At 43.2% G+C, this 24,932-nt stretch overlaps 2 protein-coding genes across 4 annotated transcripts in view; both read left to right on the top strand.

Moving 5' to 3' along the window:
• The window catches only part of LOC109410022 (opsin, ultraviolet-sensitive), a 437,133-nt gene extending 422,418 nt beyond the window's left edge, over nucleotides 1-14,715 (top strand). For 2 of the 3 annotated variants that reach the window (XM_062853870.1, XM_062853869.1), the window contains 2 exons: nucleotides 13,175-13,305; nucleotides 13,367-14,715. In XM_062853870.1, coding sequence (XP_062709854.1) covers nucleotides 13,175-13,305; nucleotides 13,367-14,325 — 1,090 coding nt within the window. In that variant the 3' untranslated portion in view covers nucleotides 14,326-14,715. The remainder of the gene's footprint in view (nucleotides 1-13,174; nucleotides 13,306-13,366) is intronic. The other variant, XM_029870054.2, reaches the window with a different exon arrangement.
• Nucleotides 1-24,932, top strand: part of LOC109410021 (uncharacterized) — a 309,882-nt gene that overhangs the window by 177,679 nt on the left and 107,271 nt on the right. The gene's annotated exons all lie outside the window — the stretch shown is intronic.

The raw sequence follows: 24,932 nt of genomic DNA, 5'->3' as shown, positions 1-24,932 counted from the left end.
CCGAATGATCGCTGATGTTCTCTCTGTGAGCTCGAATCAACTCCCTCCTAGCTCCGTGTGACAGTTCTTCCGCCGACGACGACGCACTACAGGGGGAGGAGAACCAACAGAAGAGGCACCATTGATTGTCCGTCCAGGGAGAATGAAGCTTCCAGCAAAAGGAGACGGGTGTTGTTCTCTTTTCCGGGGTGCGTTCTTGATTTGGGCTCACACTCGACTCTTTGTAGACTCGACGGTCGTCAACAACCGGAGGCTCGACGCATGTCCCACAGGCTTCACGTGGCCATCAATAGAATCAGGGATTCGATGCCGTGTCCAGCTACATTGTGTCTTCGACAAAGCTGCTTCATATTTTTTGGACAGATTTGCTTTTCAATATTGAATTAATTCTGAAGATAACAATATCACATTTTTGTTGGGATATTTAGACTTTAGATCAACAAAATATTCGACAAAGTTCGATAACACTTCATTTATAATAACTTTGCGGAGCAAACCATAAAAGTTAGAACTTATGGTTCAAGAGATATTAATTTTTGAAAAAAAATGTTAGGGTGGCACCTGAAAAACAAGTTTTCGACCAATAACTTTTTTTACACAAATTGCTTGCAAAAAATTTGTTGAGGGATTTCTGAAGAAATACCGGGAGGAATCCCGGGAGGAATTCCTGGAGGAATCCCGGGAGGAATTCCTGGAGGAATCCCGGGAGGAATTCCTGGAGGAATCCCGGGAGGAATTCCTGGAGGAATCCCGGGAGAAATTCCTGGAGGAATCCCGGGAGGAATTCCTGGAGGAATCCCGGGAGGAATTCCTGGAGGAATCCCGGGAGGAATTCCTGGAGGAATCCCGGGAGGAATTCCTGGAGGAATCCCGGGAGGAATTCCTGGAGGAATCCCGGGAGGAATTCCTGGAGGAATCCCGGGAGGAATTCCTGGAGGAATCCCGGGAGGAATTCCTGGAGGAATCTCGGGAGGAATTCCTGGAGGAATCCCGGGAGGAATTCCTGGAGGAATCCCGGGAGGAATTCCTGGAGGAATCCCGGGAGGAATTCCTGGAGGAATCCCGGGAGGAATTCCTGGAGGAATCCCGGGAGGAATTCCTGGAGGAATCCCGGGAGGAATTCCTGGAGGAATCCCGGGAGGAATTCCTGGAGGAATCCCGGGAGGAATTCCTGGAGGAATCCCGGGAGGAATTCCTGGAGGAATCCCGGGAGGAATTCCTGGAGGAATCCCGGGAGGAATTCCTGGAGGAATCCTGGGAGGAATTCCTGGAGGAATCCCGGGAGGAATTCCTGGAGGAATCCCGGGAGGAATTCCTGGAGGAATCCCGGGAGGAATTCCTGGAGGAATCCCGGGAGGAATTCCTGGAGGAATCCCGGGAGGAATTCCTGGAGGAATCCCGGGAGGAATTCCTGGAGGAATCCCGGGAGGAATTCCTGGAGGAATCCCGGGAGGAATTCCTGGAGGAATCCTGGGAGGAGTTCCTGGAGGAATCCCGGGAGGAATTCCTGGAGGAATCCCGGGAGGAATTCCTGCAGGAATTCCGGGAGGAATTCCTGCAGAAATCACGGGAGGAATTCCTGCAGGAATCACGGGAGGAATTCCTGGAGGAATCCCGGGAGGCATTCCTGGAGGAATCCCGGGAGGAATTCCTAGAGGAATCCCGGGAGGAATTCCTGGAGGAATCCCGGGAGGAATTCCTGGAGGAATCCCGGGAGGAATTCCTGGAGGAATCCCGGGAGGAATTCCTGGAGGAATCCCGGGAGGAATCCCGGGAGGAATTCCTGGAGGAATCCCGGGAGGAATTCCTGGAGGAATCCCGGGAGGAATTCCTGGAGGAATCCCGGGAGGAATTCCTGGAGGAATCCCGGGAGGAATTCCTGGAGGAATCCCGGGAGGAATTCCTGGAGGAATCCCGGGAGGAATTCCTGGAGGAATCCCGGGAGGAATTCCTGGAGGAATCCCGGGAGGAATCCCGGGAGGAATCCCTGGAGGAATCCCGGGAGGAATTCCTGGAGGAATCCCGGGAGGAATTCCTGGAGGAATCCCGGGAGGAATTCCTGGAGGAATCCCGGGAGGAATTCCTGGAGGAATCCCGGGAGGAATTCCTGGAGGAATCCCGGGAGGAATTCCTGGAGGAATCCCGGGAGGAATTCCTGGAGGAATCCCGGGAGGAATTCCTGGAGGAATCCCGGGAGGAATTCCTGGAGGAATCCCGGGAGGAATTCCTGGAGGAATCCCGGGAGGAATTCCTGGAGGAATCCCGGGAGGAATTCCTGGAGGAATCCCGGGAGGAATTCCTGGAGGAATCCCGGGAGGAATTCCTGGAGGAATCCCGGGAGGAATTCCTGGAGGAATCCCGGGAGGAATTCCTGGAGGAATCCCGGGAGGAATTCCTGGAGGAATCCCGGGAGGAATTCCTGGAGGAATCCCGGGAGGAATTCCTGGAGGAATCCCGGGAGGAATTCCTGGAGGAATCCCGGGAGGAATTCCTGGAGGAATCCCGGGAGGAATTCCTGGAGGAATCCCGGGAGGAATTCCTGGAGGAATCCCGGGAGGAATTCCTGGAGGAATCCCGGGAGGAATTCCTGGAGGAATCCCGGGAGGAATTCCTGGAGGAATCCCGGGAGGAATTCCTGGAGGAATCCCGGGAGGAATTCCTGGAGGAATCCCGGGAGGAATTCCTGGAGGAATCCCGGGAGGAATTCCTGGAGGAATCCCGGGAGGAATTCCTGGAGGAATCCCGGGAGGAATTCCTGGAGGAATCCCGGGAGGAATTCCTGGAGGAATCCCGGGAGGAATTCCTGGAGGAATCCCGGGAGGAATTCCTGGAGGAATCCCGGGAGGAATTCCTGGAGGAATCCCGGGAGGAATTCCTGGAGGAATCCCGGGAGGAATTCCTGGAGGAATCCCGGGAGGAATTCCTGGAGGAATCCCGGGAGGAATCCAAGGAGGAATCCCTGGAGGAATCCCGGGAGGAATTCCTGGAGGAATCCCGGGAGGAATTCCTGGAGGAATCCCGGGAGGAATTCCTGGATGAATCCCGGGAGGAATTCCTGGAGGAATCCCGGGAGGAATTCCTGGAGGAATCCCGGGAGGAATTTCTGGAGGAATCCCGGGAGGAATTCCTGGAGGAATCCCGGGAGGAATTCCTGGAGGAATCCCGGGAGAAATTCCTGGAGGAATCCCGGGAGGAATTCCTGGAGGAATCCCGGGAGGAATTCCTGGAGGAATCCCGGGAGGAATTCCTGGAGGAATCCCGGAAGGAATTCCTGGAGGAATCCCGGGAGGAATTCCTGGAGGAATCCCGGGAGGAATGCCTGGAGGAATCCCGGGAGGAATTCCTGGAGGAATCCCGGGAGGAATTCCTGGAGGAATCCCGGGAGGAATTCCTGGAGGAATCCCGGGAGGAATTCCTGGAGGAATCCCGGGAGGAATTCCTGGAGGAATCCCGGGAGGAATTCCTGGAGGAATCCCGGGAGGAATTCCTGGAGGAATCCCGGGAGGAATTCCTGGAGAAATCCCGGGAGGAATTCCTGGAGGAATCCCGGGAGGAATTCCTGGAGGAATCCCGGGAGGAATTCCTGGAGGAATCCCGGGAGGAATTCCTGGAGGAATCCCAGGAGGAATTCCTGGAGGAATCCCGGGAGGAATTTTCAACATTTTCGTTTCAGAATAGCACAAATGGATTGTTAAACGCCTGAACCCATCCAAAAGATCTAACTTATATAGTGGACAAACAAAAACAGTGTTTTTGTTTAGAGCGTTTTATTAATATTTGAAAATATGGTATATATTATAGAAAAATGACCATAACATTTTTTTTCAGTGTTATGGTCATTTTTCTATGAAAAAAGGTACACATATTTTCAAATATTAATTGGCCGCAACAAAAACACTGTTTTTGTTTTATTCAACAACAAAACATGTAAGTTAGATCGTTTGGATGGTTCTAAAATATTGAAAAACCAGCTTGTGGCATTCTGGGATATGAAATGTTGAAAATAATCAACTTTGAGAAGCAAACCATGAAACACGTTTTAAATTTACATCACATATAGAGCTTCGCTGTCTTCGGAGGAAGTGTTGCATATTGAATACTCTAAAGGTGTCCGAAACAAACATTTTGCGAGAAAAAATTGCAAGAAAACCTGTTTTTCAGCTGTCGACTTTAACACTTTTCAAAAAATAATATCTTAACTTGATATTTTTCAGTTGGTATTGTTGGTATAAAAAATGATATTGATATTATGATCTTCAGAACCAATTAGGCTAGCCTCATTTTGAAAACATCAAAAAAGATGTGCAATAATATGAAGATTATTCCCAGAAGACACCATGTAGTCAAGGCAAATTGTTTATCCAGCTAACTTGGTTTAGTCACGATTAGTGATGCTAAGCGTGACTAAACCAAGCAAAAACAAACAGCATTCCCACTTCCAAGTTTCCAAAAGTGATTGCTACAGTTCAGTTTCGATCCCATCGAAAACCACGGTTGACCAGAATAGGCTGCGGAGCTACCTCAACAATTGCCGGCGATATTCCAAGACGAAGAATACGGAGGAGCTCGTAAGTCGGTTACCTCGAAGTTACACCCGGTCCGGAGAACTGATGGCTTTGAATAATAGCATTCGGTTGTCTCTGATGTTTTCTCAAACAATGTTCGGGACGGGACTGCCGAGTATAAACGACTTCTGGAACCGGATGGTCGGTTCTACAGTTATCGCTTTTGGAAGACCTGCTCAGCCGAGGCACGGCACTCTGATCTGTTACGTCACGATAAGGGCCACCCAAGGGGTACTCTCCGGGGCTGCGATTGTTCCTGGTCCAAGGGTCTGGCAAACGGATGTCGCTGCTGCATGATGTAGATTCGCTCGAACAAGACGCTGGCTGGCTGCATCGATTTCCGACTCGCCTTAGTCAGTTTTCGCATCGCACATGATGATTTCCACAAGCGCTGGGGTTCACACTTTTCGTTTCTCACAGAACGGTGCTCGGATGTCACTCGGACGCCACCTCCAGCAGACGGGCGGAGACCGAAGTGGCTCGGCCTACATCGCAGCCGTTGTGGTCGATGACGTTTTGATGTGTGGAGTTAACGGATCCACGCCGGAGTGCTCCTGAATGTACTAATTCCATTCATTGCGATGAGTTGGCAAAGCACTTTCTTCCACTCAACGCAATTATGTATGCTGATCGCCTTACATCTTGGAAAACGAGACTGATTTTGCGAGTACATCAGGTGAAATATTTATACTTTCCAAGGCCTTGCAAGGGTGACGTAATTGAACCCACCCATTCTCGGAACGATCAACATTCGATGATAACGTTGATAACTGAATCCACGCCATAAAGTGCGTTCGTACATGTGGTAGTACCTAGTAAATTGATCGCGGGATACAACTAATCGTCGATATTTTCGGCTATGACAAACATACATTTCATATCGGTGGATAGCCGACAGTGTCACTGTCCGACAACGCACTGAATCATTCCTAATGGATGAGATTACAATTTCATAACATGTGTTGTACTTCCCAGTATGTATTGGTGGAGATAGTAACCCAGATTTGGACGTTCTGTTCTACGAAGGGGATTTTTATGTGTTTGGTCACGAATGCAGCGAGTTGGGTTGGGATTAATCGCTATCGGATGATAGATAATGTGGTTTTCTCCCCATCATTGGTCAAATTTTTGGAGGACCAGCTACAGCACCTCATTAATCATGAAAATCATAAACGAGTAGTCGTCGGGCTCCACGTGCAAATTTACCACCCACACTGCAGTGGAACCGGGTTCTCATTTCTTTCGGACCACAACACTGATGGAAATATCTAGGTAGCTCGAGTCATCGCCACATCTGGCTGATGTGTTTCGATTTTTAAATTGAAACGAACAGTATGATGTATTTTTGTTTGTGCTCCAAATGCTGGTTTTGCTAATTGATGGTAATGCATGAAGGAAATCAGTGAAAATAAAAAAAAAATATGTCAAAAACTCTCTATCGGATGATTGACATCCCATCCCGAGTAGAGGAGAAGAGCAAAATGAAATCCTACGAAGACACATAATCTTACCTTACAGGTTAAACAAATGGGTCAAACAAAATGTAAACGGCAGAAACAGCAAGCAAAAAACTGAAATTTTAGGGAATGCACGTAATAATCGTTTAATAAAATTCGGTAGGAATCTGGGAAGGAATTCCTTGATTAATCCTGGGAAGATTTCTTGAAGAAATTCCTTGAGAATTCCTGCAGGAATCCCGGGAGAAATTACTGGAGGAATCCCGAGAGGAATGCTTAGAGGAATTTCGGGAGGAATTTCTGGAGGCATTCCGGGAGATATTTTGGGAGGAATTCCAGACGGAATCCTGGGAGGAGTTCCTGATGGAATTCCGGGAGGAATCGCTGATGAAATCCCGGGAGGGATTTCTAGAGAATCCCAGATGGAATACCTGGAGGAATTCCAGGAGGAATTCCTGGAGGAATTTCGGGAGGAATTCCTGATAGAATCCCGGGAGGAATTCCTGATAGAATCCCGGGATTAATTTCTAGAGGAATCCCAACAGGAATTTCTGAATACCGGGCTGAATTTCTGGAGGGATCCCGGACTGAATTTCTTGCGGAATCCCTGGAGGGAATTCCTGATGCAATTCCAGAAGGAACTTCTGAAGGAATCCCGAAAGGAATTCCATGAGAAATTCTGGAATAAACTTCTGGGAGAACCCCAAGAGAAATTCGTGGAAAGAATGTATGAAATTCCAGGCAAAATTTTTGGAGGAATCCAGGGAGGGAAACTGGAATAAATTTCTGGGAAAATCCCGGGAGAAATTCTTGGAAAGAATTAATGAAGTTGCAGACAGAACACTTTAAGGAATCCAGGGATTAATCCCGGGACGTATTTCTGGGGGAATCCGCAGGAATCCGGAAGGAATTTCTGGAGGAATCCTGAAAGGAATTCCATGAGGAATCCCAGAAAGAATCCCTCTAGGAATCCCTGGAGGAACTCCTGGAGAATCTCGGGAGGAATTCCTCAAGAAATCCAAAGAGGCATTCCTGGAGGATTCTCGGGGTTTTTTTTAGGAATCCCGGGGAAATACCTGGAGGAATCCCGGGAGGAATTCCTGGAGAAATTCCTTTGGGAATCCCAGGAGGAATTCCTAGAAGAATCCCGGAAGAAATTCTAATGGAATCCTGGAAGAAATTTCTGGAAGAATTCCTGAAGGAATCCCAGAAGAAATTCCATGAGGAATCTCGGAAGGAATTCCTGGAGAAATTCCGGAAGGAATTCCTGCAACAATCCCGTGAGGAGTCTTTGAGGAATTCCTGGAGGCATCCCTGTAGAAACTCCGGAAGGAAACCCGGGAGTTATACTGGGAAGAGTCCCTGGAGGACTTCTTGGAGGAATCCCGGGAAGATCTCCTGGGAAAATCCTGCAAGGAATTCTTGGCATTCAGGAAGTCTTGAAGGCGTTCTGGAAGAAATTCCTGGAGGAATCCCGGTATGAATTCAATTAGGAATCTCGGGATGAATTCCATGAGAAATGTTGGGAGAAATTCCTGGAGGAATCCCGGGAGGAACTCCCAGATGTACCCAGGGAGGAATCCCGGGAGGAATTCCTGCAAGAATTCCAGGAAGTATTCCTGGAGGAATTCCTGGAGGAATTCCTGGAGGAATTCCTAGAGAAATTCCTGGAAAAATTCCTGGAGGAATCCCGGGAGGAATTCCTGGAGGAATCCCGGGAGGAATTCCTGGAGGAATCCCGGAGGAATTTCTGGAGGAGTTTGGGGAGGAGTTCCTAGAGGAATCCCGGGAGGAATTTCTGGAGGAGTTTGGGGAGGAATTCCTAGAGGAACTCCAGGAGGAATTCCTGGGAGGAATTCCTGGAGGAGTCCCGGGAGGAATTTCTGGAGGAATCCCGGGATGAACTCCTGGAGGAATCCCGAGAGGAATTCCTGGATGATTCCCAGGAGGAAATCCTGGAGATATCCAGGGAGAAATTTGTGGATCAATTCCGGGATGAATTCCTGGAGAAATTTCGGAAAGAATTTCGTTTGAAATCCCGGGAATCCCGGAAGGAATACCAGAAAGAATTCCTGGAGGTATCCCAGAAGGAATTCCTGGAAGAATCCCAGATGGGATTCCCGGGGCAATCTCAGAAGGAATTCCTGGAGGAATGCCACAAGGAATTCCTAGAGAAATCCCGGAAGAAATTTCTGGAGGAGTTTCTGGAGAAATCCTGCGAGGAGTTCCTAGAGAAATCCAGGGAGGCATTCCTAAAGGAATCCCTGGCGGATTTCCTGGAGGAATCCCAGGAGGAATTCCTGGAGGAAACGCGGGAGGAATTCGTGGAGGTATCCCGGAAGGTATTTTTAGAGGAATCCCAGAAGGGTCTCTTAAAGGAATACCGGGCGGAATTTCTGGAGGAATCCGTGGGGCCCAAGTAACACAACATGTTATATAATAGTAAAAACTCAACGTTTAAAACATAACCGGCTGTATTTTTCTTGCATTATTTACCTGATTTTAGACACTTATAACTTCAAAACAGCGCAAAAAATGGCGGCTTATAAAACATCTTACACGTTATATAAGATGTATTGTGATACACTTATAATACCAATTATGTCGTTCATACCTGACGCATCATTGATCATCAGTTGCAATCAAGTTATCTGTCTGTAGTTAAAACTGACAAAATACTCAGATAATACAATCACATTCTTTGGTTGAAATTGAGCTAATTTTAGATGAATCAACTAGCAGAAAATACTTATATTACATGGCAAACTCATATGTTACAATTATGCCATTTCAAAGCTATATAGCTTGCATAATATTTTTTTTGAAACAAACAAATATTTTATTTGAAAACCTAAACATTTGAAGCGAAGAAACGTTCCGAAAAAAAAATATAATATAATGATACAAATATACACTTGCTAAATGCACGAAAACATGATGATTTATAAGTGATGACGATAATGTCCGTTCACTTTTCGGAAAATAAGTTCTGAAATGCTCAGCCACAGAGGTGGTTATCATGTTTCACCATGCGGTTGAAGATTTATTGTGAAACCAATCATTTTACTTTTGCATAATTTGAGTGCCATTGAAATGACTAAAAAATATATCATAATTTAACGAATCCTGTTTCGGAGATGTTTTTTTAATCTACGTGAAGGAAAAAATATGGCGGACACTTCGTGAAGCTAACAGTGCCGATCAAAGATGTTGATAATATTTTAAATTTTGATTATACATGTATGAATGGAAGATATGACGAATTATGCTTGGATATTTCCATATTTAGAATTTAAAAAATAGATTACTTTATAGTTCTTACCAAGCTTGGAAATGAATAATGTCAATTTTCTTGACTTGCATTTTGCATCTTCATATTTTTAACCAGCACTGTAATCATAATTATTTTCCATAGAAACAAAAACAGCGTTAAAATTACATTTAGAGAAAAACTCAATTATGAAATATGATAGATCTTTTATCAACGTTAATAATACGTCTTGATAGCTTCTGTCCAATCTAAACGCAGATATGTTATTATTTGATTTTACAGTAATCATCGCAACAGCTAAAAAACTGTATTACAACATATTTGCGTAGTGACTCCCGCGTCTATCAAAACGTCAAAATGTGTTTTGTCAACAAGCGCGCTGCTGCCCAAAGGCTCGTCAGAGTTTTTTAGTTTCTGTGAAATTTCCAGTGAGCAACCGTAAAAAAAGACCGATAAATCATTGTTTCTATCTGTCCAATCACTAATTTGAAAGTCCACCCGAATAAATTACGAAATTTCATAGGGAAGTAGTGTTAGTTGGTAGTGCCTATCAAAAAAGCTCTCCGTGTGTAGAATCTGCGATTATTTTATGCCGGCTCAGCTCATATTCAGTCCTGGTGCAGTTCGAATTCTAAGATTTATTTCTATACCTTGAAAGATATCTGGGCAATTTGCGTGTGCCGTTTCAAAATAAGCAACGCTGCATTGGAGTCGGAAGGTCAACAAAACACAACCGGAAGAACACTGCCACTGCATCTGCTGTGGCATCCGATATATCGTATGATGATATTGGAATGTAATTTTATATGTGGATTCTAGTAGGCACATTTGGAATAAAAAACGGAGCTGGCGTGCAGTGTTCCTAGTCGTTTGGGAGTTAAAGAAACTGATAGCCGCTGGACTAGCTGAATGGAGTACGTTGGGTTACTTGGTTTTGCGTAGATCATAACGCCTGGTGCATTGGCAGATTACTAACTCAAAAGTGATGAGTCATAACAAAACCGCTAAATGTGAAAACGTAAACATTAAATATCCGAGTTGGTGCGCCTGTTGCTTCAATTCTGTTGCATAATTGTTTAACCAACATATTCCATACGTTTATGAAGCCCAAGAGCAAGACTGCTGTTAGGTTTTGTGTTTGTTATCGAACAACACAATTAGAGCTCGTCTATAACACGGATTGTTTGAAAATCCACTTATAGTACATTTATAATACATCTTTGGAAATTTTAATTTCCAAAGATGTTTTCTGTGTTACTTGGGGGAGGAATTCGTAGAGGAATCCCGGGATGAATTCCTGGCGGAATTCCTGGAGGAATCCTGGAAGGAATTCGAGGAGGAATCTCGAGAGGAACTCCTGGAGAAATCCTAGAAAGAATTCCTGGAGGATTCCCAGAAGGAATTCCCGGAGAAATCCCGGGAGGAATTCCCGGAGGAATCTCGGGAGGAATACCTGGAGGAATCCCGAGAAGAATTCCTGGAGGAATCCCGGGAGGAATTCCCGGAGGAAACCCGGGAGGAATTCCTGAAGGAATCCCTGGCAGAATTCCTGGAGGAATTACGAGAGGAATTCATGAAGGAATCTTGGAAGAAATTCCAGGAGGGATCTCGAGAGGAATTCCTGGAGGAATTCCGGGCGGAATGCCTGATGGAATCCTGCGAGGAATTCCTGATGGAACCCCGCGAGGAATTTCTGATGCAATCCTGGGAGGAATTTCTAGAGGAGCCCCAGGTGGAATTCATGGAGGAATACCGAGCGAAATCCTTGAGGGAGAAATTCCTATAGGAATCTTAGGATGAATTCCTGGAGAAATCCTGGGAGGAATTTCTGGAGAGTTCCTAGAGGAGTTCTAGAGGAATCCTGGAGGAATCTCAGGAGCAATACTTGGAGAAATCTCGGGATCAATTCCTGGGAGGAATTCCAGGAGGAGTCCCGGGAGGAATTCTTGGAGGAATCCCGGGATGAACTCCTGGAGGAATCCCGAGAGGAATTCCTGAATGAGTCCCAGGAGGAAATCCTGGAGAAATCCAGGGAGGAATTTGTGGAGGAATCCCGGGATGAATACCTGGAGGAATTTTGGAAAGAATTCCATAAGAATTCCATGTGAAATCTCGGGAATAATTCCTGGAAGAATGCTGGGAGGAATTCCTGAAGGAATCTTGAGAGGCATTCCTGGAGGAATTCCAGGAGGAATCCCTGAAGGAATTTTTGGAGGAATCCCAGAAGAAATTTTTGGAGGTATCCCAAAAGAAATTCCTGGAGGAATCCAAGAAGAAATTCCTGGAGGAATTCCTGGAGGAATCCCAGAATGAATTTCTGGAGGAATCCCAGAATGAATTCCTGGAGGAAACCCAGAAGGAATTTATGGAGGAATCCCAGAAGGAATTCCTGGAGGAATCCCAGAAGGAATTCCTGGAGGAATCCCAGAAGGGATTCCTGGAGGAATCTCAGAAGGGATTCCTGGAGGAATCTCAGAAGGGATTCCTGGAGGATTCTTAGAAGGAATTCCTGGTGAAATGTCATATTAAATTCCTGGAGAAATCCCGTTAGGAAATGCTGGAGGAATCCCGTGAGGAATTCCTAGAGGAATCCCGGGAGGAATTCCTGGAGGAATCCCGGGAGGAATTCTTGGAGGAATCCCTGGCGGAATTCGTGGTGGAATCCCGGGAGGATTTCGTGAAGGAATCCTGAAAGGAATTTCTGGAGGAATCCCGGGAGGAGTTCCTGAAGGAATCCCGGGAGGAATTCCTGAAGGAATCCCGGAAGGCATTCCTGGAGGAATCTCTAGAGGAATTCCTGATGGAATCCTGGGAGGAATTTCTACAGGAATCCCAAGAGAAATACCTAAAGGAATACCGGGTGGAATTTTTAGAGGTATCCCTGGTAGAGGAATTTCTGGAGGAATCTCGGGAGGAAATCCTGAAGGAATCCCGGGAGGAATTTCTCTGAGGAATCCTGAAAGAATCTCGGAAAGCCTTAAAAGAATACCGGAAAGATTTCTCGAAGAATTCAGAATTTAGGAGATAAGCTGAAATGAACTCCTGGAAGAACTTCGGGAAGTCCGGAAGACTGAAGAAACACCATTGAAGATTTCCGTATGGATCCACTGGAAAATTACCAAAAGGAACTGCTTGGGGAATACCGTAAGAAACTCTGGAAGGATTAACTGGGTGAAACTCGAAAAGTTGCTTCTGTTTTTCGCATTTTTGGATTTAAGTTCACCATCTTGGAAAATCCAGTCGCCATTTTTGAACTCCAGACATCTTCCCCATACTAACTATATCTATATTTCATGGTTTTAGAGCCTTGAGCTTCATTAAACAGTCGCCGTCTTGAATACTCCGGAAACCCTTCTTTACAAGTATATCAACCCATATTGCATACTGGAAAAAACTTGTTATTAGAAAGAAATGTTGCCAATTGACAAATTGAAGGATAAAATTTGTGAAAAAAATCGCGTTCTGGTGGAGTTCGAACCAACGACTGCGTATTCGCTAGACCGGTGCTTCAACCAACCATGCTACAGAACAAGTAAAAATTCTGCGGAATAGAGAACCAAACTGACCTTGAACACTCTTTTTCACAAACCCATCTCTCTTTCCTTGCTTGGTGGCTAGATATGCGCAGTGCAAGAGCAAGCCTCGACTTCGTAAAACAATTCGCTCTCACTTGTAGCTAATGGGCACAAACGCGAGTGTGTTGTGGATTGGCATGCAAGCCGCAAGAGAGATGGGTGTGTGAAAAAGGAGTGTTCACTGTGTGGCTTCGGAATCAGTTTGGCTTTCTATTTCAGACCCCAAATATATTCCAGTTTATAAAAACCTACAAAAAAATCTATGTTTTTGTTTCTTTCAAGAGACACTTTTTAAATCTTCCACAGGTTCAAATCCCTCCGTACTCCAGCCAACTATTTGGTCATCAACCTGGCGATAGCAGACTTCATCATCATGCTGGAAGCACCGCTCTTCGTCTACAACAGCTACCACCAGGGTCCCGCAACGGGAAATGTTTGTAAGTATGATTCAGATACCTAACTCCCCACTTCCCAACACACTGCCATCTCATCACCCAGGGTGCACGATCTACGCCCTGCTCGGTGCCGTCGGTGGCACGGTCGCCATCGTAACGCTCACCATGATCTCGATCGACCGGTACAACGTGGTGGTCTACCCGCTGAACCCGAAACGTTCGACCACTCGCCTAAAGGTGGCACTCATGATTGTGTTCGCCTGGATCTACGGGTTGGTCTTCTCCGTCATCCCAGCGCTGGACGTCGGCCTCAGTCGGTACACTCCGGAAGGTTTCCTCACGGCGTGCAGCTTTGACTATCTGGACCGTTCCTGGGATGCCCGCTTGTTCATGTTCCTGTACTTCATCTTCGCCTGGGTGGTCCCGATCTTCGCCATCACGTTCTGCTACATCCAGATCCTGCGAGTCGTCATCGGTGCCAACAGTATTCAGTCGAGCAAGAACAAGAGCAAAACCGAAGTCAAACTGGCCGGGGTGGTCATTGGTATAATAGGGCTGTGGTTCATCGCATGGACTCCATATGCAATTGTGGCAATGATGGGAGTCTTTGGATACGAAAGCATGCTAAGTCCTTTGGGCTCGATGGTTCCTGCAATCCTGGCCAAAACCGCTGCTTGCATCGATCCCTACTTCTACGCAATGAACCACCCTCGCTACCGGCAAGAGCTGAGAAAAATGTTCGGAATGAATCAGGCGGACCTTGGAAACTCCCAATACCAGACTTCCCGGTACACCAGGAACGCTTCCCGAGTGGAAGACTCCGAAGGTGGCACCAGCGAACGCGTAACCATCGGACGGAAACCAGGTAAGACCACCCCCACCGAAGAACCTATTCCCTCCCCGCAGGCGGACCAGGCCCCCCAACCGACCTATAGCAAAAACCTAGCCTCCAACAGTAGAGGCGCTCTTCAACGGGCTCAATCTTCCATTTCAGCAGCCGACGATACGTCGCTGTCGGTTTCGATTGACCTGACCGAGACCAACCCCAACAGCAACCACTAGGGCAGGTGATGGCGCGGCCGGCAGCCTGTGCACCTGATGGTGACCTACCGGACGTCCAGGGGCAACGACGATGACGACCTCGCAGAGGAAGAGGACACCTTCGAGTGTTAGTGTTGAATTTGACGAGTTCCGGATATGAAATGCGGGAGTTCCGGAGCGATTCCCTTTTTTATATGACGACTAGTAATAATTGAAACAGTGCCTTCTCGTGATAGTATTTTAAGAAACGTGGTAGACTTGAGGTTGTTTAAGAGTACAACGACGATGTACATGTACAATTGAAACGAAAGCCGCGTGTGGAGCTTTTGAAATAGTTAATAAGAATATTTATTCAAGTGGATGCAAGGGGTGTAGATCCCATCCAGACGAGTGATCAACTAAACGATGATACAGGGGATAGACAAAATGATCGGGACAGGCAAAATTTTCCCTTCTCAAAAAATATTCAAATAGCTTTAACTTTTCAAAAAGGGCATCAAATATTCTCAAATTTTCACTGTAGGTGGATCAACTAGTTGTGTATCAGTGGACAAAATTTGAAAAAGATCGGGCAATTCTGCACGAAGTTATAAAGATTCTAGGAAAAGGTATATTTATCCGATAGCCCACTTTGAGCTGTTATATCTCCGGATTCAATGAACCGAATGAAATGAAATTTTGACCATTTACGACTTATATAATGAGCTCTAAAAAACGTTTGACTCAACTTGAAATTCTTCACAAAAGAAAAAGTTATAGCGATATCATTTATTTTATGATTTTTTAGTAAATTGGTCTATTTTTAATATGCATCCCATTACTTTTTCAATGAATTGCCGGCTATGTTGTTACTTCCTTTCAAAACATATTTATATTCAAGACAATTAGAGGGAATATAAATGAACTACAATTAGCATCTTCAATTTTGAAATGATGTTTAAATTTAAGAAAATTTGGTGTTTTATTAGAAAAATAATCTAATCGTTATAATTTTCTTCCGTGTTAATAATTTTAAGTTAAGTCGAAAGTTTTTCAAAGCACATTATATAAGTCATAAATGGTCAAAATTTCATTGCATACAGTTCATTGAATCCGGTGATATAACAGCTCAAAGTTGGCTATCGGATAAATATACCTTTTTCTAAAATCTTTATAACTTCGTGCAGAATAGCCCGATCTTTTCCAAATTTTGTCCACTGATACACAACTAGTTGATCCACTTACAGTAAAAATTTAAGAATATTTGATGGACTTTCTGAAAAGTTACAGCCATTTGAATATTTTTTGAGAAGGGAAAATTTTGTCTGTCCCGATCATTTTGTCTATCCCCTGTATCTATTCATTCCAACGCGGATGTTGTATAGTTAGCGATACCAGTAACGTATGTTACGCTTCAGAGATGGTTGTTCCCGCCAAATCAGAATCTTCCAGGTTTCAAAATTTTCCTCTAAAAAGTTTCTTACTATTGCTTTTATAATTCATTAACTATTTGCGCTTTTATATTACCAAATTAAAGAGTATTTCACTGAACGGTAATATGGAGAAGAGTCATCACATCGCTGATTACTGGGCTAGAATCTAGACATATCATTTACTATTATATTATGTCAATGAAAAGTAACATCACAGTTCTAATTCCATTTTTGTTTTCTGCTGCTTTTCACATTATTTTATTACGACTAAAATCAGCGACACCTTCTAAAGTGTTAGAATCAAACAATCAAGTAATTGGAATGTCATTGTTCATTCTGCAACATGCCATATCATCGAAAGGTAGTCATTATTATACTCCCCTTTCCTGCTAAAGAATCTATTGAATTTTAATGTTTTGATTATTTACTAACAGTGAGAGATAGGGGCAACTTGTTAGGTCAAGTACTGTTGTTTAAAATGTATATTTCTAGAAAAAAATAAACTATATTGCTCGAGCAGATCTGGAACTAGATTTGCGTTATAACAGGAGCAAACGCAGAATCGATTACTAAATGGAATAGCAGAAGTTGAGCATTTTTGTCAGTTTTCCCAAGAAACTGAACTAGCTGAATAACAGTCTCTTATGCCAAAGTCTGCTTAAGAGTGGTTTGTGCAACTCTTGTACAGCAAAAATGTATGTTAGGTGGTTCTCTTTGTCAAGGGTTTTTTTAGCTGTTAAGGACAGACTTGTTAGAATCCCAAGATGACCGCCACAATGGCCGACTTTGATACCTACTCACGATTTCGAGGGCACTTCGTAAACAAAACCAGCGCACCTGAGCTTCTTATTTTAAGCTTGTTACAAGTGAGCAAGAACAGAATAATAAAACGCACTGTTGTTTGAAACTTGCTTCAAGAGATTTGTGCGTTTTAAGTTCTGATGCACTGTTGAAGTGGGATTTCATGACGTTTGTCCTTAAACTTAGAGTTAGCCTCAAATCCTTCCTAATCAAACTGAAAAACCTGCCGATAATACCCATCGCAACCCTACCTTGGAATAAACATTCAAAAAAATTTTTGTAAGCCATTGCCATTGCCAAATAAAAAGTGAAAAAATGCCTTTAAAATATTCAATGAATTGTGTTAAAATGCTGTCAAAAATGTTGGCGAAACTACAAACAAAAGAGCTACAAAAAAACTCCCCAAAGTATTTCTTTTGAAAATTAAAAAAAAAAACTAATGAAAACTTTTCTTTTTGCTACACGTTGTTTGGCCAAACGCCAGTTGGTCGACTGTTATCTGGTGGAATAGATCGTTTGACCGAATTTGTTCTAACATTGGTTATTCTTTCTTGATTTGCCGTAAGAAACTTTCTGGCATTCTGAATGTAAAAACGACGATCTGAAATTCCTTGTCTTTTGTTTTACAGCTTTGCCGTTAAGGAACTTGTTGACGTTGAATCTGTTGAATTTTCATCAAATATGTTACCTTCTTTCAACTGGCATACTGTTGATAAGAACAGCATGTAATCTCTTTAGTTCAAAATGCTGTTTTCGGCCAAACAATTTTCGACAAATGGCCCGAGAAAAAAATCAGATATGAAAATTTCTTGACAAATTCCTTTGAAACTTTACTTTCATCCTTAGATGGGTTGAAATTTTCATGATTAGTTCTTTGCTGCCAAAAGAAAATTAAATATGTGATTTTGGCAAATTATGTTTACTTTCATGTCATTTGCATTTGTTGTTATCGGGGAATATTGTTTTGACACAAAATTTCTAATAATCCAATACGAAAATCCAAAGATCTTTAAAACAAATTTGTAAGTAATTTTGAAGTTTTCACAATAGGGGATTTTTTTACTATCGTACAAATTGGTACGAAGGTTCACAGAATTCAATCAAAAATTTTCAACGGGTAGGCTTCACATATATATGAATAAAAACTAAATTTAAAAAAAATCAGGGTCGCCATATTTTCCGGGAAAGTCCAGTAGGAAACAAACATTTTCCACAGACACCACCTAATTTGAAAACTCTACGAAGCATCGTAGACACATTTTTTTATGAAATCATAAGCAAATTTTCTCAGCAATTGAAAAAAATACAAAATGAAAATTGTTTTCAACAAAATTTTCCACTGTTGAGGAGAATCGGTTGGAAAAGTCGGGAAAAAATTGGAAAGTCCGGAAAAAATAAAAAAAAAATATTTGTGGATGGAAATTTTATAAGCTATATATTCTGTAAAACTTTCAAGATGTGTTTTATATTTTCGTTCCTGAGTAATGATCATTACGCAAACGTCTCAAAATTTGATTGTCAGGAGATAAAAAGATGTTTTTAATCTGAAAAAATGCCACAATATTCCTACATAATGGAAGCAGTGGCTCAAAGGCTCTACAGATAAGGGATAAAAAAAAAAAAAATCTTGATTAAAACTATAAATTATAAAGATTAGCTGGGTGTCGAATCATCTGTCTCTCTCTCTCTAGTTTGTCGGGTGAAGATCACTGCGTCCAGATTTTAGAACTGTTGTGATATACCCTTTTGCTGTGAGGTACGCAAGTTATCTCAATAACATGTTTGTCACTGAGATGCCTTGGTATCGACTGAACTCAAGACCATCTATTACGGATGAATAGAGATCCTGAGTTACAGTATGTGACTTCCCCATTCTGGCGAGACTAGCTTTATGAAGCCAACCACGTCCTTGGGAGATAAGATCCATATGTCAGCAGGCCCTAAAAAGGGCTTGCTGAGAACTTTGAACCTACGTTGGGTGAGTGCACTGCAGGATGTGTTCTGAAGTTTCCTTCTCCTCGTCACAGAAGCGGCAATTTGAGGTTTGGATTGCTCCGATCTTTTGTAGATGGTATCTGCAGGGGCAGTGTCCAGTTATTAGACCGGTGTAGATGTTGAGATCCCTTTTGTTGAGACCTAATAGTTGTTGGGTTTCGATTTATCTGTTCGTATCATACAGAATTTCAAGCATCTGTAGAGATTGTGTGTTATATTTAAAACAGGTTTTTGATCTAAAGGACCTGTTTTTATTTTGTTTGCTATACAGATTAGTTTTTTATCACGAATTTTGTATGGCATACAGGGGATACAGATGTTTTCAAAATATCAGCTGGTATCCATGCTTGAGAGCGACGGGAATTATCTTACTTTTAAGTCGTATTCGGAGTTGCCTCTGAAATTACAATGAAACTTTCAGAGTGTGTAGATCTTGACTAGACTGTTTTTTGAAAAAACCTTTTTTTTTTAATTCAAAGCCAAATAAAAAAAATATTTTCAAGCAATTTTATCTCATGATAGATAAATATCATCCCTACCAACCGTTGAAACACCACAAGAAGGCCACTTTTGAGAAAAAAATCTAACAAAAACTTTTTCATGTCTATTTTGTTCAATGTCTTTTGCTATTAAAAACTTAGGGTCTTGATCACCCCAAAATCCAATAAAACACCATTTGTTAGGATATTTAGTCTTTTGTATCATTTGAAAGGGTTTTTAATAATTAAATGAATACTTTATCACAATTGAATTTTATTAGGGTAATTCGCCAATTGTTGAACACTACCTAAATGTTGAACAGTTTCTGAAAATGTTATTATAAATCTAACTTAAGTAATTTTCCATAAACATAAACGTATGATGTAGATGCGAATACATGTGTGTCATGATATTGCTCCAAAAAAATTATAAAATTATACATATTTTACGTATAATATATTGATTGAAAATTTTGTACCGTTGATGACACGAAAACTGCACAATTCTTAAGAATTTTTTTAAGAAATTGCTATTACGAAATAAGCTTTGCTGGCAAATCGACCACAAATATCAAAGTCACACCGTAGTTACAAGAACTAAAAGAATGTCCTTAACAGTTTAACATTGTTAAAATCACATTTTCATTGTAATTTCATTTGAAAAAAATATTTTTCTTATTACACTATCATTACGCATCTAGGATCCAATTGTTGAACACTGGCATAACCTACAATGTTACCATGACTGCCAGATTTTTTTCACTTTACCTAGCCGTGCATTTTATGGGGTTTCAAAGCCGTTCCAGGGATGTTCCAGGGGTGTTCCTGTGGGCTTCAGGATGGTTTCAGGGTTTTTCAATGGGTTTCAAGCGCGTTCCAGAGATGTTCCAGAGGGTATCAGGTATCAGTAGGTCGGCTCTAGAGGCACGTTCTCCTCCATTTGGGAAATTTGTGCCATCGCCATGAACACGAGCCTATTCATCATTTACCTGACGGAGAAGGGAAGGAAAAAGGATAGGAGATGGGAAAGGACAGGTAAGGGAATAGGATCGTCATACTCGCAAAAGCGTACCACAATGGGTTCACATAGCGTCCTGAAAAGGACACTGTAATAACGCATAAGCGTGCCACAATGGGTGCGAACAGCGCCCTGAGAAGGGCACTGTGATAATGCATAAAGCGTAAAGAGAGCCTATAGCTCTTTACCACAGCGGGTCAAGAACAACAGAACGTCCTGAAGATTCAGGTTTCTGAAGTCAGTTTCACTAAATAAGTGTTTCCCGAGTACTCGGAAACGCAATTGCGCAAAAGCTGGACAGTTACATATTAAATGATACGAAGTTCCATAATCGGATTCACAGCTATCACATGCAAATGAATCAGCTTGCTGAATATTCGCCATGTGATAACTGAGTCGGCAGTGGCCAGTCAATGCTTTGACCAGCATGCTGCAATTCTGCTTTGACAGATTTGTTAGATACTTTGCCACCCCTAGAGATGGCTCAGTACAATACAATTTTGTTTGACGACATGACTCCAAACTATTCCAGTATTGTTTGTGCTGAGTGGCAGCCCAGGTGTCAATCTGAAGCTTCACCCAACACTTGGATACCGGAATAGCTGGCTCAGGGCCAATGAAGTCATGTGATGCTCCAGTGCGAGCTAACTCATCAGCCAATTCATTTCCAGCGATGGAAGAATGGCCAGGTACCCATACAAGGTGAACAGCGTTTGCTGAATTCAGCTCATCAATTTGAGTTCGACAAGCGATAACTATCTTCGACCTGGAGTTGGCCGAAGCAAGTGCTTTAATAGCAGCCTGGCTATCTGAACAGAAGTATATTACTTTGCCCATTACGTGCTGCTGAAGTGCTGATTGCACTCCGCACATAAGAGCAAAGATTTCGGCCTGAAAAACGGTGCAGTGTCTGCCAAGTGAATAAGACTGATACAGCCTTAGCTCACGAGAATAAACACCAGCACCTGCTCGACCTTCGAGAAGGGAGCCATCAGTGTAACATACGATGCCGTCTGAAATACTTCTCTCCAGATAACCAGATGTCCACTCTTCCCGGGAAGGGAATTTCGTGGAAAATGTCCTATATGGAAAATTACAAGCAATTGTAAGATCACTTGGAGCAAGGACAACTTTGTCCCAATTCACCAAAAGTGGAAACAACGAGGTGTGTGTTGAACTGCGGTTCACAGGAGTTTCCTCTAGTAAACCGAGTACCCATAGACGGTAAGTGCAAGAAAGTGCTTCTTGTTTGAGATGAATGTGTAGTGGGACAACGTCAAAGAGAACTTCGAGCGCTGCCGTGGGAGTTGAAGAGAACGCTCCAGACATCGCCATTAAGCACATCCTTTGGATATGGCCTAACTTTGATTGGACCGTTCTCACTTCGCCCTTTTGCCACCACACAAGACATCCATAGGCCAATATTGGCCGAACAACAGTTGTGTAGATCCATTTGATATACTTGGGTTTTAGACCCCAAGTTGTACCAAAGGTTCGCCGGCATTGCCCGAAGGCCATACAAGCTTTCTTGATTCTGAACTCAACATGAGGTGTCCAGGAAAGCTTGGAATCAAGAATGACTCCAACGTACTTTACCTGTTCAGTCACATTGATTTCAGAATCAAAGAGACGTAAAGTTCGAACACCATTACGGTTTCGCTTTTCCGTGAAAAGAACAATAGATGTTTTACTCGGATTTACCGAAAGGCCATATTGGCGACACCAACCCTCAACTACCTGAAGAGCGTTTTGCATCAGGTCGAAAAGGGTGCTGATGCACATACCGACTAACAATGTTAGGTAGTCGTCGGCAAAACCATAAGTAGGAAAACCGCTATTATTGAGTTGCCTCAATAGCGTATCTGCTACGAGATTCCATAAAAGTGGTGATAAGACTCCCCCTTGGGGGCATCCACAAACACTCAATTTCCTAATCGCCGCTTGACGCAATGTCGAGAAGAGATGTCGGTTTTTGAGCATTTGGTGAATCCAATTGGAAATCATTGGAGATATACCATGACCCCGTGCGGCTTCCAATATGGCATCGAAAGGCACGTTGTCAAAGGCACCCTCGATATCTAAGAAAACACCCAAGCAGGATTGCTTTTGAGCGAATGCCTTCTCGATATCGTAAACAACTTTGTGTAAAAGAGTCACAGTGGACTTTCCAGATTGGTAAGCATGTTGGTTCACATGAAGAGGCACATTGGCCAGATAAACATCACGGATGTGATGATCCACAATGCGTTCTAAGCATTTCAGAAGAAAAGAGGTCAAACTGATAGGTCTGAAGCTCTTTGCTTCTTCATACGACGCGCGACCCACTTTCGGAATAAACTTCACAGTAATATCCCGCCAGGATTTGGGAATATACCCTGTAGCAAAACTGCAAACAAGTAGTTGTTTCAAAACATGTTTGAAATGATCAAATCCCTTCTGAAGCAAAATAGGATAAATCCCATCTGCCCCAGGAGATTTGAAAGGAGCAAAGCTATTAAGTGCCCATTCAATCGATTCTAAAGTTATGATACTCCGAGCCGAAGCTAAAGAATCATAACTACAAGAAAAGACATTAGGTTCATCCGAAGATGTAATATCCACACATCCGGGGAAGTGTGTACTGAATAAACATTCTAAAACTTCCTCATCAGAGGAAGTGAAATCACCATTTGGCAAACGAAGTTCGTTCACTTGAAAATCCTTAGATTTTGCAAGGATTTTGTTCAATCGACTGGCTTCACTCAGACTGGAAACATTTGTACAAAGGTTTTTCCAGCCGGATCGTTCAGCAGACCGAAGAGCTTTCTGGTAGGCCTTGCGAGCCGACCTGAAAGCCTCCGATCCAGCCGAACGTCGTCTGTTCCAACTCTTTCTACATTGTTTCCTGAGCTTCGCCAGATCGGAGTTCCACCAAGGGGTTCCTCTTGTGGTCTTCACAGACCGCAGAGGGCAGGCTTCTTCAAAAGCTTCCATGATGAAGGCCGTTGTAGTATCAACGGCATCATCTAAATCACTTGGAGTGTCAATTGATGGTGAGTATCCATGAAATTTGGCTGCAACCAAATCGGTAAAGAGATCCCAGTTGGTTGACCGGGGATTCCTGAAACGCAAAGTTTGCGAAGTAAAATTCACATGTTCAAACAAGATGTAACGATGATCAGATAAAGATTCTTCATCTGACACATGCCAATTGGTCAGCTCATGACTAATTCTGCTAGAGCAAAGCGTTATGTCTAACACTTCCTCTCTACCAGATACCATGAAGGTTGGGCGGTTGCCTATGTTAAGTAATCCAAGATCTGTACTACTCAAGTATTCCATCAAACTGGAGCCTCTCAAATTGATGTCTGAGCTGCCCCAGATTATATGGTGAGCATTAGCATCACTACCAACAATTAGCGGAAGGCCTTTTGAAGTGCAGTATGCAATGACTTGCTTGAAAGCATCCGTAGGGGATGGTTCATCATGCGGTAAATAAACCGAACAATAAACGTATTTCCTGTTGAGGTTTCCAACAGATACATCTATTATGATAGCACATACATCTCTGGTAGTTAGTTCAGAGATGAGTGTAGCAACGATTGCGTTGTTGACAAGCACACATGCTCGAGGCATGACACGTGAGTTTGCCATTTCATTTTTACTGAAAGTAGCAAACACCGGATTCACAAGGTTTCCTAAATAGAAATTCCCCTTACGAAAGTAAGGTTCTTGGACTAACGCCACTTGGGCTGTACCATTTTGCATAAGTCTACAAAGATTGATCGTTGCTGTTCTTTTGTGCTGAAGATTGATCTGAGCTATCCTAACCGTAGCCACTACCCAAACTAGGCAAGATTAAACTCTTAACAATCACAGCACAAAAAAGAACAGCAACAATAAAGCCAGATCGGTATCGAATTGAGTGCGCCAAAGGCGAGGATGCACAGAATACACTGTGTAAAACGCATAATGCGAAACCATATAGGTGAAAATCTAAACTAATTAATAACATCTTCATAATCCCGCCCTTATTCAGCCTCAAGTATGAGATTGAAGAAGGGCAGCTGATTGTCTCGGAGAAACACAAGGTCCACCGCGCTATTGCTCCGGTTAGCACAGTAAGGGCAAATACTGTGGAGGGTGCCCTGGTACTCCACAGGCTCCGTTTGCGGTTAGGTTTTTATTAGACCCCCCTAGCCATTCATTCCTAGGCACGGTAAGCATAAAGCCGCATAACACCATGAATTAGGGGTCACCTGATTAGTGGATTCCTACCACTGGAACAGGCGGTCCGTAGTGCTATTCTTAGCCAGTTGAACTAACCGCTACCGACACTACACAGCTATCTAGGCTGATCGGGAAAAGAAGTTAATATTGGTGATCAACTTCATACGGGCCCGAAAAGCCGCCAAAGATGTTCCAGAGGGATTCATAATGTTAAGGTGGTCCCAGCAGTATTTCAGGGTTCAGGATCGATCCACGGGTTTTCAAAAGATTTCATTGCAAAGGATTTCGTTCAAAGGGTCGTTCCAGGAGTGTTCTAGAGGGTTGAATGGGCCCTATGGGTTTCCAGGAGTGTTTCAGGGGCTTTCAAAGGCGTTCTTTTCTTCAGTCGTTTTCATTTCTAGTCAAATCTTTTCAGTAATTTTTTATATTTAGTTATGTTTAGAACGATTTCAGTCCACTTAAGCTCTCTTCAATTGGAAAGAGATTCTTTGGAACCAGTTATAAATTACGTCATGCTTTTAAGGGGAGGGGAGGGAGGTTCAGAAAAGTGTGACGACTCATAAAAAAAAATCAAAGGTCTCTGAATTGTCACTCAAATAACTAACTGGGCACAAAACACGAAAAACCCGGAAAAAATTCCGCCAGAGAGAAAAATTATCGGATGTTGGGTCAAAGTCGGGTCAAATTTTATTAATTGTTGGACCATTGTTGGAC

Source organism: Aedes albopictus, chromosome 2 (genome assembly GCF_035046485.1).
Source record: "Aedes albopictus strain Foshan chromosome 2, AalbF5, whole genome shotgun sequence".
Taxonomy (NCBI): domain Eukaryota; kingdom Metazoa; phylum Arthropoda; class Insecta; order Diptera; family Culicidae; genus Aedes; species Aedes albopictus.
This window is presented reverse-complemented; position numbering and strand designations above follow the sequence as displayed.